This window comes from Camelus ferus, chromosome X (genome assembly GCF_009834535.1).
Source record: "Camelus ferus isolate YT-003-E chromosome X, BCGSAC_Cfer_1.0, whole genome shotgun sequence".
Taxonomy (NCBI): Eukaryota; Metazoa; Chordata; class Mammalia; order Artiodactyla; family Camelidae; genus Camelus; species Camelus ferus.
Window position 1 is genome coordinate 79,405,824 of NC_045732.1, and position 15,752 is coordinate 79,421,575.

The 15,752-nt window shown below is 41.5% G+C and overlaps 1 protein-coding gene across 6 annotated transcripts in view; it reads right to left on the minus strand.

Moving 5' to 3' along the window:
• The window catches only part of MTM1 (myotubularin 1), a 104,137-nt gene that overhangs the window by 2,977 nt on the left and 85,408 nt on the right, over window positions 1–15,752 (minus strand). For all 6 annotated transcript variants that reach the window (XM_032475687.1, XM_006194953.3, XM_032475685.1 and 3 more), the window contains 4 exons: window positions 11,508–11,714; window positions 10,368–10,460; window positions 9,775–9,888; window positions 6,079–6,255 (listed from right to left, as the gene is read on the minus strand). In XM_032475687.1, the coding sequence (XP_032331578.1) occupies window positions 6,079–6,255; window positions 9,775–9,888; window positions 10,368–10,460; window positions 11,508–11,714 (591 nt within the window). The remainder of the gene's footprint in view (window positions 1–6,078; window positions 6,256–9,774; window positions 9,889–10,367; window positions 10,461–11,507; window positions 11,715–15,752) is intronic.

The window sequence follows — 15,752 nt, forward strand, 5'->3', positions numbered from 1 at the left end:
AATGGGAATAAAAGCAGCCCAGACCACAGGGTTGTTGTGACAGTGAAGTTACTCCATATAGTCTGTTTTGGTACAATACTCATTTCTTTGATTGATAAACGGGGGTGGGGGGAGGGGACACTGGAACAGAATGCGATTCTCCCCGGGATGCTAGTTGACCTGGAGATTGTCATACTAAGTAAAGTAAGCCAGAAAGAGAAAGAAAAATACCATTAGGGTATCACTCATGGAAATCTTAAAAAATGATACAAACGAACCTATTTACAAAACAGAAACAGACTCAGACATAGAAAATAAACTTATTGTTACCAGGTAAGAAAGGTGAAGAGAAGGAGAGATAAATTGGGAGTTTGGGATTTGTAGATACACACCACTATATATAAAATAGATAAACAGCAAGGTCCTACTGTAGAGCACAGGGAACTTACTCAATGTCTTAAAATAGCCTATAATGAAAAAGCGTATGAAAAGGAATATATATATATGTACAACTGAATCACTGTGCTGTACACCAGAAATTAACACATTGTAAACCCACTATACTTCAATTTAAAAAATTTAAAAACTGTTTAAACTTTTGCACTGAGATATAAATTACATACAAAAATGTGCAACATCTTTGAAACATGTTCAGCTCAATGAATCCTTGCATACATGCACACTAAGGTAATTACCACCCAGGTCAAGATACACAACAGAACAGACCCTAGACTCCCTCGTCAGCATGTTAAAGTTCTGAAGTGATCAAGGGCAAGCTTCTAGAAAGCTTGAGCAACATATGAAGACATTAAGAAAAAGGCCGAAAGTCTACAGAAGTGCCTTCCTTTAGTGCTAGTGGCTTCTAGAGCTGACCTGCTTTCCACTGCATTCAGCTATCTGTGGAAGCTGCAAGTACCAACAAGGAAGCTGGGAAGACACTACACTGATGAAGAAGGCTACCACCAGGATCTGATTTTTAATGCTCAGGAGAAGGGTCTGTATCAGAAGCAGAAGCCCTCTGGGGCCTGCATCTCAGAGGAGGGAGCACGAGCTCCAGGCTGGAAGCCTGTGTATTAGTTTCCTGTGGCTGCCATAAGAAACTGACCTCAACTTGATGGCTTAAAACAACAGAAATTTATTTTCTTCCAGTTTGCAGGGCAGATGCCCCAAATCAGGCTGCCAGCAGGGCCACGGTCCCTCTGCAGGCTCTGGGGTAAGAGCCTTCTTTGCTTCTTCCAGCTTCTGGTAGCTCTAGGCTTCCCTGGCTTGTGGCTGCATCAATTTCAATCATCCTCTGCTTTTACATGGTCTTCTCCTACCTATGGGTCTGTCTCTCAAATCTTCCCCTCTTTTCTCTTATAAGGACACCTGTCATTGGATTTAGGGCCTGCTCTAAATCCAGGAAGCCCTCATCTTGAGATCCTTAATTACATCTGTAAAGACCCTTTTTCCAAACAAGGTCACATTCAAAGGTTCCAAGTGGACATGTCTTTTGGGGACCACCATTCAATTTGGAGGCCAGATGCAGCAAATGCTGCAGAGATGTGACTGTCACAAAGGCATGCGGGTCTGGAGAGGTCTCTTCCTGACTCTTAACCCCATCCTTCCTGTAAGTCCCTGTTATTTTACTATATGACTTTGCAGAATATGAGTTTTTTTTTTTTTTTCCCAAAATGCATCTTGGCATTCGAACAGGAATGTTTGGTAGAGTGCCTGACACTCAGTAAGAGTCAGGCACTGCCTGTGAATATCCTTTGCCCATTATTGTCTGCATGTACTCAACTGAGGGCCACTCACTGTTCTGGGAGCTCAGGACCCATCCATGAACAAAGGTGGCTCAGATTCCCATCTTTATGGTGCTGATCTTCCAGCAGGGGGAGACAGACAATGAAAACAAAAATCCTGTGAGTTCCAAAGGATGTGGAAGGTGATTGAGACTAGGAAAGAGTGGAGTGAGAGGGGCAGGGCCTGCTGGGGCGCCAGTGACACTTTAAACAGGGTGTTGCGGTGACTGTGCATGCTCAAGAGATGCCTCTTGGGGGAAGGCTTGAGGGTGGGGGGAGGGAACCAAGCAGACATTTGAGTGTCTTGAGGCTGAGCAAGGAGCTCAGTATGGCCGAAGCAGGGTGTAGGAGAAAGTTGTCAGTGAGGAGGCCAGGAGGTCAGAGAGGTCAGGCATGGGACGGGGGCCCCAGGCGTCAGAGGCCACTGTCCAGACTTGGGCTTTGACCCTGGTGAGGTGAGCAGCTCCCTGGACAGTGCTGAGTAGAGAAGTGATGGGATCTGGGGGGTACATTTTCCAAGAACCACTTTGGCTGCCGTGTTGAGAACAGACTGGAAGGAAGCAAGATTAGAATCAGGGAGTCCAGCTAGAAGGTCCTGCAGCGGCACCAGGGTGGCGGCGGGGGACTAGGGGGAAGTGCTCGGAGGCTGTACAGGTTTCTGAGGGCCAAGCCCCGCAGGCGCTCCCTGCCAGCCTTGGATGAGGGGTGTGACAGAGAAGGGAGGCAAGGGTGACTCCGTCTAGAAAATGGCAGCTCATCTATAGCGACCAGAGTGGGTCTGTGGTTCTCTGGAGGGATAACTGAGGCACACAGGCAGATGTTTGCTGGGGATGGATATGTTCACAAGACTGTGGGCCTAGTTTCATGGGTATAGACATGTGTCAAAACCTATCACACCGCACACTTGGAACACGTGCAGATGATTATGTGTCAATTATACTTCAAAAAAGCTATTTTTTAAAGTAGGGAGAAAAAGGATGAGTCTAAGGCTTCTGGCTAGAGTGTCTAGGATGGAGGTGCTGAGCACCGAGATGAGGAAGATGGTGGGGGGAGCGGGTCTGGGGAGCATGTAAGTTGCTGCGCCAGGACCACTTGCCATCAACAGTCCACTCCTCTCCCCTATGTCACCTTCTCACCCCACAAACTCCACAGTGACACATCTGTTTCTGGGCTCTATTCTGCTGCAAATAAGTCCTGACATAGAGCAGAACAACTTCTTCTTTGATGCTCTCTTCCAAAATTGTCTTGGCTATTTTTAACCCCCCCTTTTCCATATGACAATTAGAATTAGTTTGTCATTGTACTAGCGGATGCCCTTTAGACAAGAAAAAAGATATCAAAGGTAAGACAATCATTTTTGCAGATGACAAGGCTAGAGAGTTAGAAAACTATCAGACATAAAAAGAGAATTCAGTCTAGTAACGGGTATAAAATATGTAGAAGTAATTAAGACAGACAAAGCCAATGTAGATGGCAAGATAGAAGGAAACAGTCCATTTTGGCTAATCAAAGGACAGAAGAACAAGAGATGAAATTCGTAGTCAAGTGACTAGAAATACTACACCTCGACACCTGACTTGGGAAATGAGGTATGAAGTAAGGAGCGCACCTGCTCAGCACAGAACAGGAGACGGGCGGTCGGCTAGCCGTGCAAGTACTTTAGGCTTCCAACAATTCTTATATTCATATTGCTTTCTAACTTTTCTACCAGAAAAGACTTAAATCCGACACAGGTCACCCGGGGACTTTCTGGCTGTTCCCATTCTCACCCTGGAGTGACCACCAAGCAACACGCGAGCTGCCCGGGGCAACCCTGGTTAACAGCTCCGTGGAGCGCAGTGCATCTCAAAGTGTGAGATTCACCAGCAGCCGAAGGTCCCATTCAGGTTTCCGTGCCTTAATTATACTTTTGCTTTCAGCTTGAGCAATTTCCTTATATGACATCAAAGTACTCAATATGCTGATTCGTAGCTTGCCAAATGTAAGCACTGGTCTTTCTGTCAACTCTGAGCTTTTATGTCATAGCAAGGGCTGGTGGCTTCTGCTCTGAAAAAGCACACTAGCCCTGCCTTCTTCTAGGTGAGCAGCTCATCATGCTTTTGGATCTCTCAACACTCACAGTTTACCATAGTGTTGTGAATGCTAGAGAGACGCACCTGGTAATTGCCTGTATACCAACTGGGCCCACAACTGAATAACAGTTACAGTGATTAAGTAGATTCTTTTAGGTTCACATGATGTAACTGGAAAAGTCCTATGTGACTGGATTGTGATCTATCTCTGTATGAAATAATGTTCTGCATAAGGTCTTTCAGGAAACTTAATGCACTTAATTCGCACTTCCATTACCACGTTTCTCCCCAAGCACTGTAACCACTGGCTTCAGTTCCTGGGTTCCCCTGGTGGGCAGAGACCACCTCTTCTTCATCCCTGTGTCCCCCTCTCCCCCAGTGACTGACACACGGGAACGTTCAGTATTCGGCAGATATAAAAACACTAAGGGACATAAAGACATGTGTGGGACTCTTGACGTTCAGAAGCATCTGTATAGAAAGGGTAAGTTATTTTCTTTGAGTAAATTTCACAGATCATAATACCAACCAATTGCTATCTTAAAATAAAAACCTCAACCAAAGACTGCGTTCCCCGCCAGCCCAGTTCCATTCTGCTAAGGTCTGGGAGAAGCAGGGGGAGAGACACATCATGGTACGTTCTGCTGGTGATGTCCCTGCAAACTTGACTTGTCACACAATTATCATTCTCTTTGTATATCAGAAATGAATTGCTCTTCTAAATGCCTTGAATTTCAAGAATTTCTCCAAGTACAAATGGGTTAGAGGAGATTACAGAACCTGTACAGAAACTATCAACACTTTCTAATCATCAATGTTTTTTTTTAAAGCCATGATAAAGGTGGGTGGGTATAACTTAGTGGTAGAGCTTGTGCTTAACATGCATGAGGTCTTGGGTTCAATCCCCAGTATCTCCTTTGAAATAAATAAAAAATAAATAAATAAACCTAATTACCCTGCAAAGAAAAAAGCTTAAAGAAAAAAAAGAATGAAATAAACGTCAAAAAAAGAAAGCAAAAAAAGTCATAATAAATACTGAAAAGGCAAAATTTATAGGACAAACTACTGTCACCTATACAGCATTTTTTACTTAGAAAAGGTACGTGTCCTCTGCGACAGTAGTTAGAACCATACAAAAATTCCCATTTCCTCTTTACTTGATATTCCAAAAGGCTGGAGCTACAGCTAAATAAATTTCCTCCATGTGGGAAATTCTCAAATCCCAAAGGAAGCAAGTGACGGTTCTCAAACCCTGTAATCTGTCACTTTCCAGAAGATTACACATTTCAACCATTACTAAATTGTGAAAGGATTTCCTGCAAGCAGCAGAGACCTTGAAACGAACCAGAGTGCCAGCATGAGCCCGGCATTTCCCCAGCGGGAAGACAGAGCCCACGGGGGGCGCGCGGCCAGCTGCCGGAGTGGAATCAACAACCCGAGGGGCAGACCGCAGCCGCGGGGCCCTGCTGCCGCTGACTATTTGCAGCGGGATTAAAGCTGCTGCTTACGCAAGACTGGCCAGGGAGAACAGGTAGTCGCCCATCTTCACAAAGAGCAATCACAAATACTGAATATTTATGGCGCTGAGCACAAATCACTCAGTGGAGGTACTTCTGAGCCCCGACGAACAGGCTGTCCTTTTCTTCTGATCTTGGATGGAGCGAGGGTGGGAGAATGGAACGCCTGAGTGTGCTTTTCATCAAATGTGGAGTCTTCACTTCAAAAACCACTGTTTCCATTTTTGACTGATAAATGGCCAATTGACTGCACCATCCTTTGACAGATCAATTATCTTTATTTTAGAAGTAAAGACCTTCAGGAAAGAGCACTCTGATGTTAGCTGACCCAGTACATGCACCTGAAGCAGACAGTAGAAACTGTCTCTCTCTTCCTTGAAGGATCATCTAAGTCTTGTCACTGGAAAGAATTTTCTTACGATGCATAACGACTTCTAGTGATCCAAGGAAATCCCTGACTACCAAAATGCAGAAATTTCCCAGAGCTTTGAATTAGTTTACATTTCAGTTAAAAAAAAAATGTTACCATTCATGTTGGCAGAAAAATGTAAGTTTAACACCCATCAAAATAAAGGGTGTAGTAATTAAAAACAATTTTTAAGTAAGGTTGTGTTTAAAAGCAAGTGTACATTTTTAGTCTGATAGTTCTCCTTTTGTAGTATTTTTTAAAAGCCTATAAATGATATTATCGAAGTCTAGGAGTGATACTCAGTTGACGTCACTTACTTGTTGCTTGATTCTGGGGTTCCATCTAATGTAGTAGTTCACCCAAAGTTCCAGGTGACGCATACTGGCAACGGGATACAAGACTCGATTGATTTCTTTAGTATAGAAGGGATTTTTGAATTTGTCTTTATTACTGTTTATCAGCGACCATAAAGAAACTGTTCTTTCTGTGACTTTCTAGAGGAAAGACAAAGTGGAAAGCTTAAGTAAAAACACACACCAAAACACAAACCATTTTGCAGTCTGTGGCAATACAGCCAGCATCAATGTGAATCACACATTTACGTGATCCCCATAATGGCTCAAAAAGCCTCGTGTGCCTGGGACTGCTGGGCACCGCTTCCTGATATTTGCATAGATAATGGCCTCGCTCAGAGCCACGATTTCTGACGGAAGATAGAGGGGGCAGGATGCTGTAACATTAAATGCAATCCACTGACCTAAGAAGACTGTTCCTGGTGAGGTAAAACATTTTTGAACAGATGGACAGTATGCTCTTTTTAATTCAGCAGAAAGAAAAATTATGAGATGATCTTGCTGACTTTTTCCACTTTTGTGTTTGTTAGGACTCCAGAATCTGAACCTGTGTCTACTTGACAGTAGTCGTCTAGATAAAAAGTTATTTTAATCATATATCCAGATGTTTAATACATCAGGCCAATATCCAGATATTTGAAACACCTGGATAAATGAATCACTGAATCTTCACTTCATACAGATATTCATACAGAATCTTCACAGGTATCCATCACTTCATACAGATATTCATGTTTTCACTGTTTCTTAATTATAGCCATTATTTTGTAATAACTTTAAATATATATCTATCTTTACATATATTTATTTTTTAATTATAGATTTTTACCAATTTTGACCATAAGCTAGAGGAAAATCAAAACCTGGGAAATAAAAATACAAGTATTAAAATTACTGAAGGCAGAATTTGAAACTCTTCCTAGTAATGACGTCAATAAGGACCAATAAGCTCAAACTAGAAGCTGAAAAGAACAGCTTGAAATTAGTGACTGAAGACATTTCATTACTGTGAACAGTAATAACACCAGCATATTTTTGCCTTCTTTGGAATCTACCTAAAACTTCATTTGTACCTTTCTGATGCCACAGTTATGCTGCAGTGTGTTTATTTGCATGCCTGTTTTTATTTTTATACATGCACAGAGTTTAAAAAGTCAAATAGCTCGACAAGGTTTGTTACGAAAATAGCAGTGTTTCCCCTCTCCCCTGAGAAGCAATTGTGTTTGATTTTTTAAATTGATTTGGTTATTTGGTACTTACCTTATCTCCATTTTCTTCCTGTCTATACGCTCTACTTGCTGGGGGATTTCAACCTTATCTTACTACTCTTCTGAATTTTACATTTCTGTTGATAGCATGTTTTTAATTTCAAGTTTTCTGATCTCTTTCTAAGTAATGTTCTTTCTAAGTAATATCCTGTTACTATTTCATGGTACCAATATTCTCCTATCTTTCTTGGGATGTTAAATGACCGCTGCTTGCTTAGGTGTCTCCCTCCCTACATGGTAACTATTTTCTCTAAGCAGTTTTATTTCCCTCTTGCTTGTTGCTGTTATGTGAGCTCTGAGGCCATGAGGCTTGACCACTTGAGCTTCCCCATGGGGAACCCTAGGTGTTGGTATCTTTAGGTCCTCCCTCTTGGGCCAGTCAGCTTCCCCAGAGAGCATTCTTTTTTTTTTTTAATTGAGGTGGAGTTCACATACCATAAACTTCACCATTTTAAAGTCTACAAATTCAGTGGCGTTTAGTACTTTCACAATGTTGTGCAACCAACACCTCTATCAATTTCCAAGACCTTTTCATCACCCCAAAAGGAAATCTTGTACCTGTTAACTACTCACTTCCCATTCACCCCTCCCTCTGGACCCTGTCAACCACTAATCTGCTTTCTGTCTCTACGGACTTGCTTTTCTGGACACTGCGTAGGACTGGACTCATACAATATGTGACTTTTTGAGTCTGCCTCCTACTTAGCATGATTTTTTTCAAGGTTCATCCATGTTGTAGCATATCTCAGAACTACATTTCTTTTCATTGCTAAATAATATTCCATCGAATGGCTAGACCACATTGAGTTTCTCTGTTCATCAGCGGATGGACACTGGGGTTGCTGCCACCCTTTAGCTACTGTGAGCAGTGAACATCTCTGCATCAGTTTTTGTTTCAGCCCCTGTTTTCATTCCTCTTGGGTACCTACCTGGGAGAGGAACTGCTGGGTCCTATAATAATTCTATATTTAGCTTTTTGAGGAACCACCAGACTATTTTACCCACCCCACCACCAGCAACGTACAAGGGTTCCATTTTCTCCCCATTCTCGCCAACAGAGAAGGTTCATTCACGTTCTCGCCTGAAAGATAAAGGCCTGCCTCCAGAATGCCAGCTCTTCACATTCCCCCACCCCATGGTGACACTCAGGTCCCCAGCCAGGAGAGCTCCTCTCACCCTCTCTCCAGAAGAAACCTCTGTCCTCAACTCCAGAGATGGGTGGAGGTGACCTGGGGAAGCTAACTGTTTCTTCTAAACAGACTTCAGGTTATCTTACACTTCTCCCTTCGCCCCAGACACTGGAACACCTTGGCCCCAGAACCCCTGAGTCATGTGGGTTCCTGTGATGCAAAGTGGGCTGGTTCTTGGTGTCCCCGCTGCTGGCTTTTGAGATTCAGTTTTCTCAAGGGAAGTTATTTCGCACTTACCCACTAGCTTTCCAGCTTCCAAAAGTTTGCTTCTGTCTCCTTTCTTATTTCCCTCTGTTCTCGTGGGTTTATGCCTTTTTAAAAAATTCCCCTTATTGACATTCTTATGGCGTTTTGGGAGGATGATCTTGTATACCTTCAAAGTCATTCCTACCCCATAGCCAAGACATGGAGACAACCTGAGTGTCCACTGACAGATGACTGGGTAAAGAAGATGTGAGATATCTATATATCTATATATACACACACACACACACACACACACACACAGAGACACACACACACACACACATATATATATATAATGGAATACTATTCAGCCATAAAAAAGAATGAAATAATGCCATTTGCAGCAACGTGGATGGACCTAGAGATTACCATACTAAGTGAAAGAAGTCAAAGACAAGTTTCATGTGATGTTACTTATATGTGGGATCTAAAAATTGAGACAAATAAAATGAACTTACTCACAAAACAGAAACAGACTCACAGATATAAAGATCCAACTAGTGATTACCAGAGGGGAGAGGAAAGGAGGAGGGGAGTGATAGGGGTAGGTAAGAGACACAAACTACTATGTATAAAATAGATAAGCAACAAGGATATATTGCACAGCACAGGGAACTATGGCCATTATTTTGTAATACCTTTAAATGAAGTATAATCTATAAAACTATTCAATCACTGTATTGTACATCTGAAAATAATATAATATTGTAAATCAGCTATACCTCAATTAAAAAAAAGTCATTCCTACTCCATGAGGGCAAAGGCAATGTATTACCCCTGAAGTAAACACTGCACCCTCAAGAACCCCTGGTTGAAGTGAAAACGCCCAAGCTTGGGGGACAAAGTGAGAAACTTTGCATTTACCACAGACCCAGCTATCAAATTCTTTCTATTTCAAGGCAGACTAGACACCTTTTGGTGAGCCTTTAACTAAAACTATGAACACTTTCACTCACCTGTCTCTCTCGCATGGATTCACAGTTGTATAAGAAAGTACCAAACCGGCAACTATACAGATGATCCAAAATTGTAATCAAAAACCGTTCATTGAATTCAAAAGCTGTAGGGAACTGGATGGAAACAAACAAGCACAGAATGCATTTGTTGGTGCTTTGTACAGTGCTGAAGAGCTCAAGTAAGTGTCAAGTGATTCAACAAAGAGGAAAAGGAGGAAAACAAGCCCATTGTCTGGGCTCTCCTGACTATACAGGACGGTTGAATTATTTACTGTATTCTAAGGCAGCAGATGTGCCCATGTACAAACGCCAGCGAAGGATGAATGGAAAAGACGTCAATTCCACTGCCCCTCCATTAGCAGAGACAGTACAGTTAAATACTGAATTCTTAACACTTTGTTATGGAAAATCTCAGCCAATAGAAGTAGTAGTGAGAATAAAAAGTGAACCCCCTGGACCCATCGCCTGGCTTCAATAATTATTCACATGTGGCCAAACTTGTTGCCTTGTGGTATTTTGAGGCAATTTCCAGATATTATATTAAAATATTAAAACATTAAGTCAAATGTATTTTCATCCTATATATCCCTTACCTGTTTTGACATCTGCCACACACAGTCGATAAACTGGAGAAAAATAGGAGATCGGTCAGCGTCGGCGTGGTTTTTGTCACCATGACCTATTCTCTGAAATGAATTGATGAAGATGATTTGTTTTAATTTATGGGTATAAAAGTGAGAAAGTGGAAAAAAAAAGACACAATGAATTTATTTACAAAGTAGAAACAGACTCACAGTCATAGAAAAACCAACTTATGCTTACTGGGGAGCCAGGGGGTGGGAAGGGATAAATTGGGAGTTTGAGATTTGCAGATACTAACTACTATATATAAAATAGATAACAAGTTCACACTGTACAGCACAGGGAGCTATATTCAGGACCTTGTACTACCCTATAATGAAAAATAATATAGAAAGGATTATATATATGTATAAATGAATCACTAGGCTGTATACCAGAAATTAACACATTGTAAATCAACTATACTTCAATTAAAAAATAACAAAAAAGTTGACTATATATAAAATAGATAAACAACAAGGACCTACTGTATAGCACAAGGAACTATATAGTCAATTTCTTGTAATAACATATAATGGAAAAGAATCTGAAAAGAAAATACATATGTATGTATATGTATAACTGAATCGCTTTGCTGTACACCTGAAACTAACACTGTAAATCAACTACATTTCAATAAAAAATAAAATAAAAAATTAAAAAAAACAAAACAAAGGGTGCCTAGAAACAAGACCTGAAAATAGGAATTTTAATAAGTTCTCGTGATTTTCAAAATGTGTATCAGAGAATAATTAAAGCCTCAATGAAAAGTCTAGTATTTCTCTAAAATATTAGGCTCAAATAGCTATAATATTAGTTGAGAAACAAAGGAATATCTTCCTTCTTTTGCACAATTTCAATTTTAAAAAATTTTGTGCAGACCCTTTGTATTACTTTCAAGTGAAACTGCAAATAGTGCAGATGGATTAACATGTCTCCTCAAAAGACTCCAGCTCAGCCCAGGGGGCACGTATGTCCAACCCTGCAGAGTGATTTTATCACGCCCCTCAGATTTTTTTTTTTAAAAGGAAATACCTGGTTTAACAACTAGCTTTCTGATCCCCTATGGTGCTGATCTGACATTTTAAAAATGAGCTTCTTTGTTTACTTACAGATGCAAATTTATGTCCAAAACTTATCCATTCTTTCTGTACCAAAATTTCAAAGCCTTCAATGCTCCGGTAGAAGCTGTCCAACATCAGCATGGCCAGGGACGTCAGCTGGGCGGTCCTGTCCCATCCATCGCTGCAGTGCACCACCACCGAGCTCTTCCCTGAAGAAACTCTGTCGGCTACTTGGATGGCTCCTGTCAAAACAAGCTGGCAAAGGGGAACATGCGAGTCAGCAGGCAGCTGTCAGGTACTGCTTAAATCTGAACATACTGTCTTTTCCCCTAGAAAAAGTCCTGTTTTAAAATACTATTAATATCTAGGACAGAAAGATTTCTCAAATTGGAAGGCTAGGAGCTGTAGAATCTGTTCTTCTTCCTCCACAGAAACTGCCTTTGAATGCAACTAGGTATCAGAAATCCAAACAGACTGAAGGCCACACTGCATTTCAAGCTGACTTTCGCATACGTGACGGTGTGAGCTTGCTAGGGCTGCTGTGAGGCTGGGTGGCTGAAATGTCAGAAATGTATTGTCTCCCAGTTCTGGAGGCTGGAAGTCTGAGATCAAGGTGTCGGCTGTGTTATGTTCCCTCTGAAGGCTCTAGGGAAGGATGTGGCCCAGGCCTGTCTCAAAGCTTCTGGTAGTTCCTGGGCTTGTGGCAGCATCACTCCAATCTTCTGATGGCATTTTCCCTGAGCATGTGTCTGTGTCCAAATTCCCCGTTTTCATGACACCAGTCTTACTGGATTGGGGGCCTACCCAATTCCAGTGTGACGTCATCTTAAATAATCACATCTGCAATGACCCTGTTTCCAAATAAGTTCACATTCTGAGGTGCTGGGGGTTGAGTCCTCAACGTATAAACCTGGGCGGGGCGGGGGGACACAATTAAACCCACAACAGTGATCACATTGGAAAACTCCTGGCCTCAGAGATCTAGTCTAGACCTCACAGGCCCGATACAACCAAAACCAGCTTTTCACCTCTAAAGTGACAAAACGCGAGCTCTCACGTGGCTTGGCAATAGCAGAGTACTTACCTAAAGATAAAGTGATAGACCTCCAGTAAAAATTGGAGACTTAGAAATAACTAACTTAATGTATATAAAAAGTTGTTGCTATGATGCCATTTTTTGATGATTTAGGTACTTACAGAGGCATTCTCTACAAAGAGTAGCATTTACCCATCATAAATGTGCACTTCAGTAAGATGTAATAAGTTTATACAGGTGTGCTACTGTCACCACAACCCAGTTCTATTACCCCCAATAGCCCCGTGTGTTCTCTGAGGTCAATCCCTGTTCCCATCCTCAACCCCAGGCAACCACTGATTTGCTTTCTGTCTCTACAGTTTTGCCTTTACTAGAAATGTCATAGAAATGGAATTATACATTAGGTGGTCTTTTATGTCTGGCTTCTTTCACTCAGCATAATGTTTTCGAGGTTCATCCGTGTTGTAGTGTGTATCAGTACTTTGTTCCTTTCTACGGCCAAAAAGATTTCATTGTCTGGATAGACCACATTGCATTTATCCATTCATCAGCTGATAGACATTTGGTTGTTTCTAGCATTTGATGACTATGAATAATGCTGCTGTGAACTTTCATATACACATTTTTGAAGGGACGTAAGTTTCCATCTCTCTTGGGTTTATGCCTAGGAGTGAAACAGTTGGATCGTATGGTAAACTTATATTCATTTAACTTTTTAAGAAACTGTCAAACTGTTTTCAAAAGTGGTTGGACCATTTCACATTTCCACTCTCTGTGGATGTGGGTTCCATCTTTTCATGTGTGTATCAGCCACCTGCATACAGTATGTCCTTTTGGTGCTCCCAAAATTCTAACAGCCATGCAAGAGGTATATATTATGGTCATTTGAATGAATTCAAGAAAATTGAAATACTGAATTATTTTAACTAATTCTAGAAAAAAGCCTAGGTGAAAGATGTGATGGATAGAAAATTTAAAAAGAAACATAATTTTATTACTTTGATAACTAAAGATAAATGGGCAAAAGAGTGTCAAGAACAGGTTAGGGGACCTGATGGCCCATCCATTATTTGTACAAAAATAATTGCTTTTAAGATGACTAGCGCAGGTCTACCTCTTTCAGCATTTTAAGTATCTCCAAAATCCTGTTTACAGTTTTAATTTGAGGTACTTCTGAAGAAAGCACTATTGAGAAGCAATGGTAATAGACTAGATCATTTGAGTCCAATTTAATGAAGTTGCTGTTCTAACATCTTTACAGAGGGCCGCTCTCACTCCAGATACTTCCCTTGTAATAAAAGGAGGATGCAATCTTGGCCAATTATCTTTAAAAAATATTAGCTGTGTTTCAATAAAGCATGAATTCCCACCATCACTTCTGACAAGAACAGATGTGATTATCTAATGAAACTAAATAGACATTCAAAAACACATCCCTGAAAACTCCTAAATGATCAGATGGACTTGTGACTGATGGGGAGAAATGATGCAGTACGCGGAGCGGTGGTTAAGAGCACCAGCTCAAAGGCCAAAAGCCTGGGTTTGAAACCTCATTCCACTGCTTTTAACATGTCTCACCTTGAGCCAATCACATAACTGTGGGTCCTTTCTCTCTAAAATGAGGGGTAAATGGTACCCCCACAAGTATATTCATCTTTTCAAACTTGTGTGGTTATTTCCTTTAGAAAGAACCCCACCTACGTGGGAAGGTATAGCTCAGTGGTAGAGTGTGTGCTTAGGCACGAGGTTCTGGGTTTAATCCCCAGTACCTCTGTTAAAAAAAATAAAAATATAAATAAGTAAAAATAAATAAACCTAATTACTCCCCCGAAATTAAAAAAAAAATTAAAAAGGGATAAAACAATATAACTTTCTTATTAAATAAAAACCCACCTAAAGTGTATCTTTTTCCTTTCTCTATAAAAACCCCTTCTCAAAATGCTGTGACCCTCAACCCTTCCCTTCCTTTAACTAGCTTTTCAAGAGTAGTCTAGTTTGTACTCACTACCTCTATTTTCTCCACTCTCCTCCACCACATCATTAGACACCCATGGAAGTCTGCCCTTCAAGGTAATCAAGGATGCCGTAATAAATAAATGTCTCTGAAATACCACTGACCCTTTCTTCTTAGACCCTTTCTTAGAAGTCCAATCTCCTCCTCCAAGCTCTTGATTTCTCCCCGATGAGCTCCACCTCTTACCCTCCATCCTCCCTGTACATCCTCTCTCGCAGCATCTGTATGGGACATGATGCTGTACACCAGAAACTGACACACTGCAACTGACTATACTTCAATTAAAAACAAAAAAAGGGCTCAGCCTGAGTTCACTGCCCTATAGCTGATACCTAGGCCTACCTCTTTGCATGGAAAAAACCCACCTGTTAGACACCAACGGGCAGATGGCTTGCCATTACCCTGAAGGCATGACATTTCTCTTGACCAAGGTCCAGGTCCGGACAACCCTTGATCTGCAAATGGTGGTATCATTTCCTCGGATAGCCAGGCTCACCGTTTTGGCACAGTCCTACATTCCTTTAGATTCTGCAGCTAGCTAATTGGCAACTACCACAGGCCCTTCCTTGGAAAATATCTAGTGTGGGTCCCTTTCGTGCTGTCTCCCTCCCCACCCCCGCAGCCCAGTGGCATTCTGACCTAGGTCGTTACTTCCCTGTCTCTGGACTCTTTAAATGGTTCTCCTTTCCCTGACTTCCCTTTCTTCCCTCTATGATCTATCATATGCAGCTGCCAGAACATTTTCCTCAAACACCTCCCTATGCTAACACCTCTGCAGCTCCCCACCTAACTTGATGGCCAAGGCCACTGGCCACCTGGCTCCTCCCAGATCTCTCTAGATTAACCTGCAACTACAGAAATCCTCACACTTCCTAGCCAGGCCTCACCCTGCTTTCTTCAAGGATCAGATCAAGTCCCACTGGATTCCCCCAAAGGGCCTGTTTCTTCCACTGCCTTTGCTATGAAGGCTCACTGGTATTAACACTCACACTGTGGAAAATTAAGTTTCTTTTTATACACACATATCATCTCTTCAACCACGAGAACCTCCTTAAAGACAGGAAGTCTGTCTTATCCCTTTATCCCATTCACACTAGCACAATGCTTTGTAGATAGTAAGAGTACAATTCTTTTATGAAATCAACTTTTTTATTTTAGAACAGTTTTAGATCTGTAGAAAAGTTGCAAAGAACCAAAGAGTCCCATAGACTCGACCCGATTTCTTTTATCCTTACCATAGTAG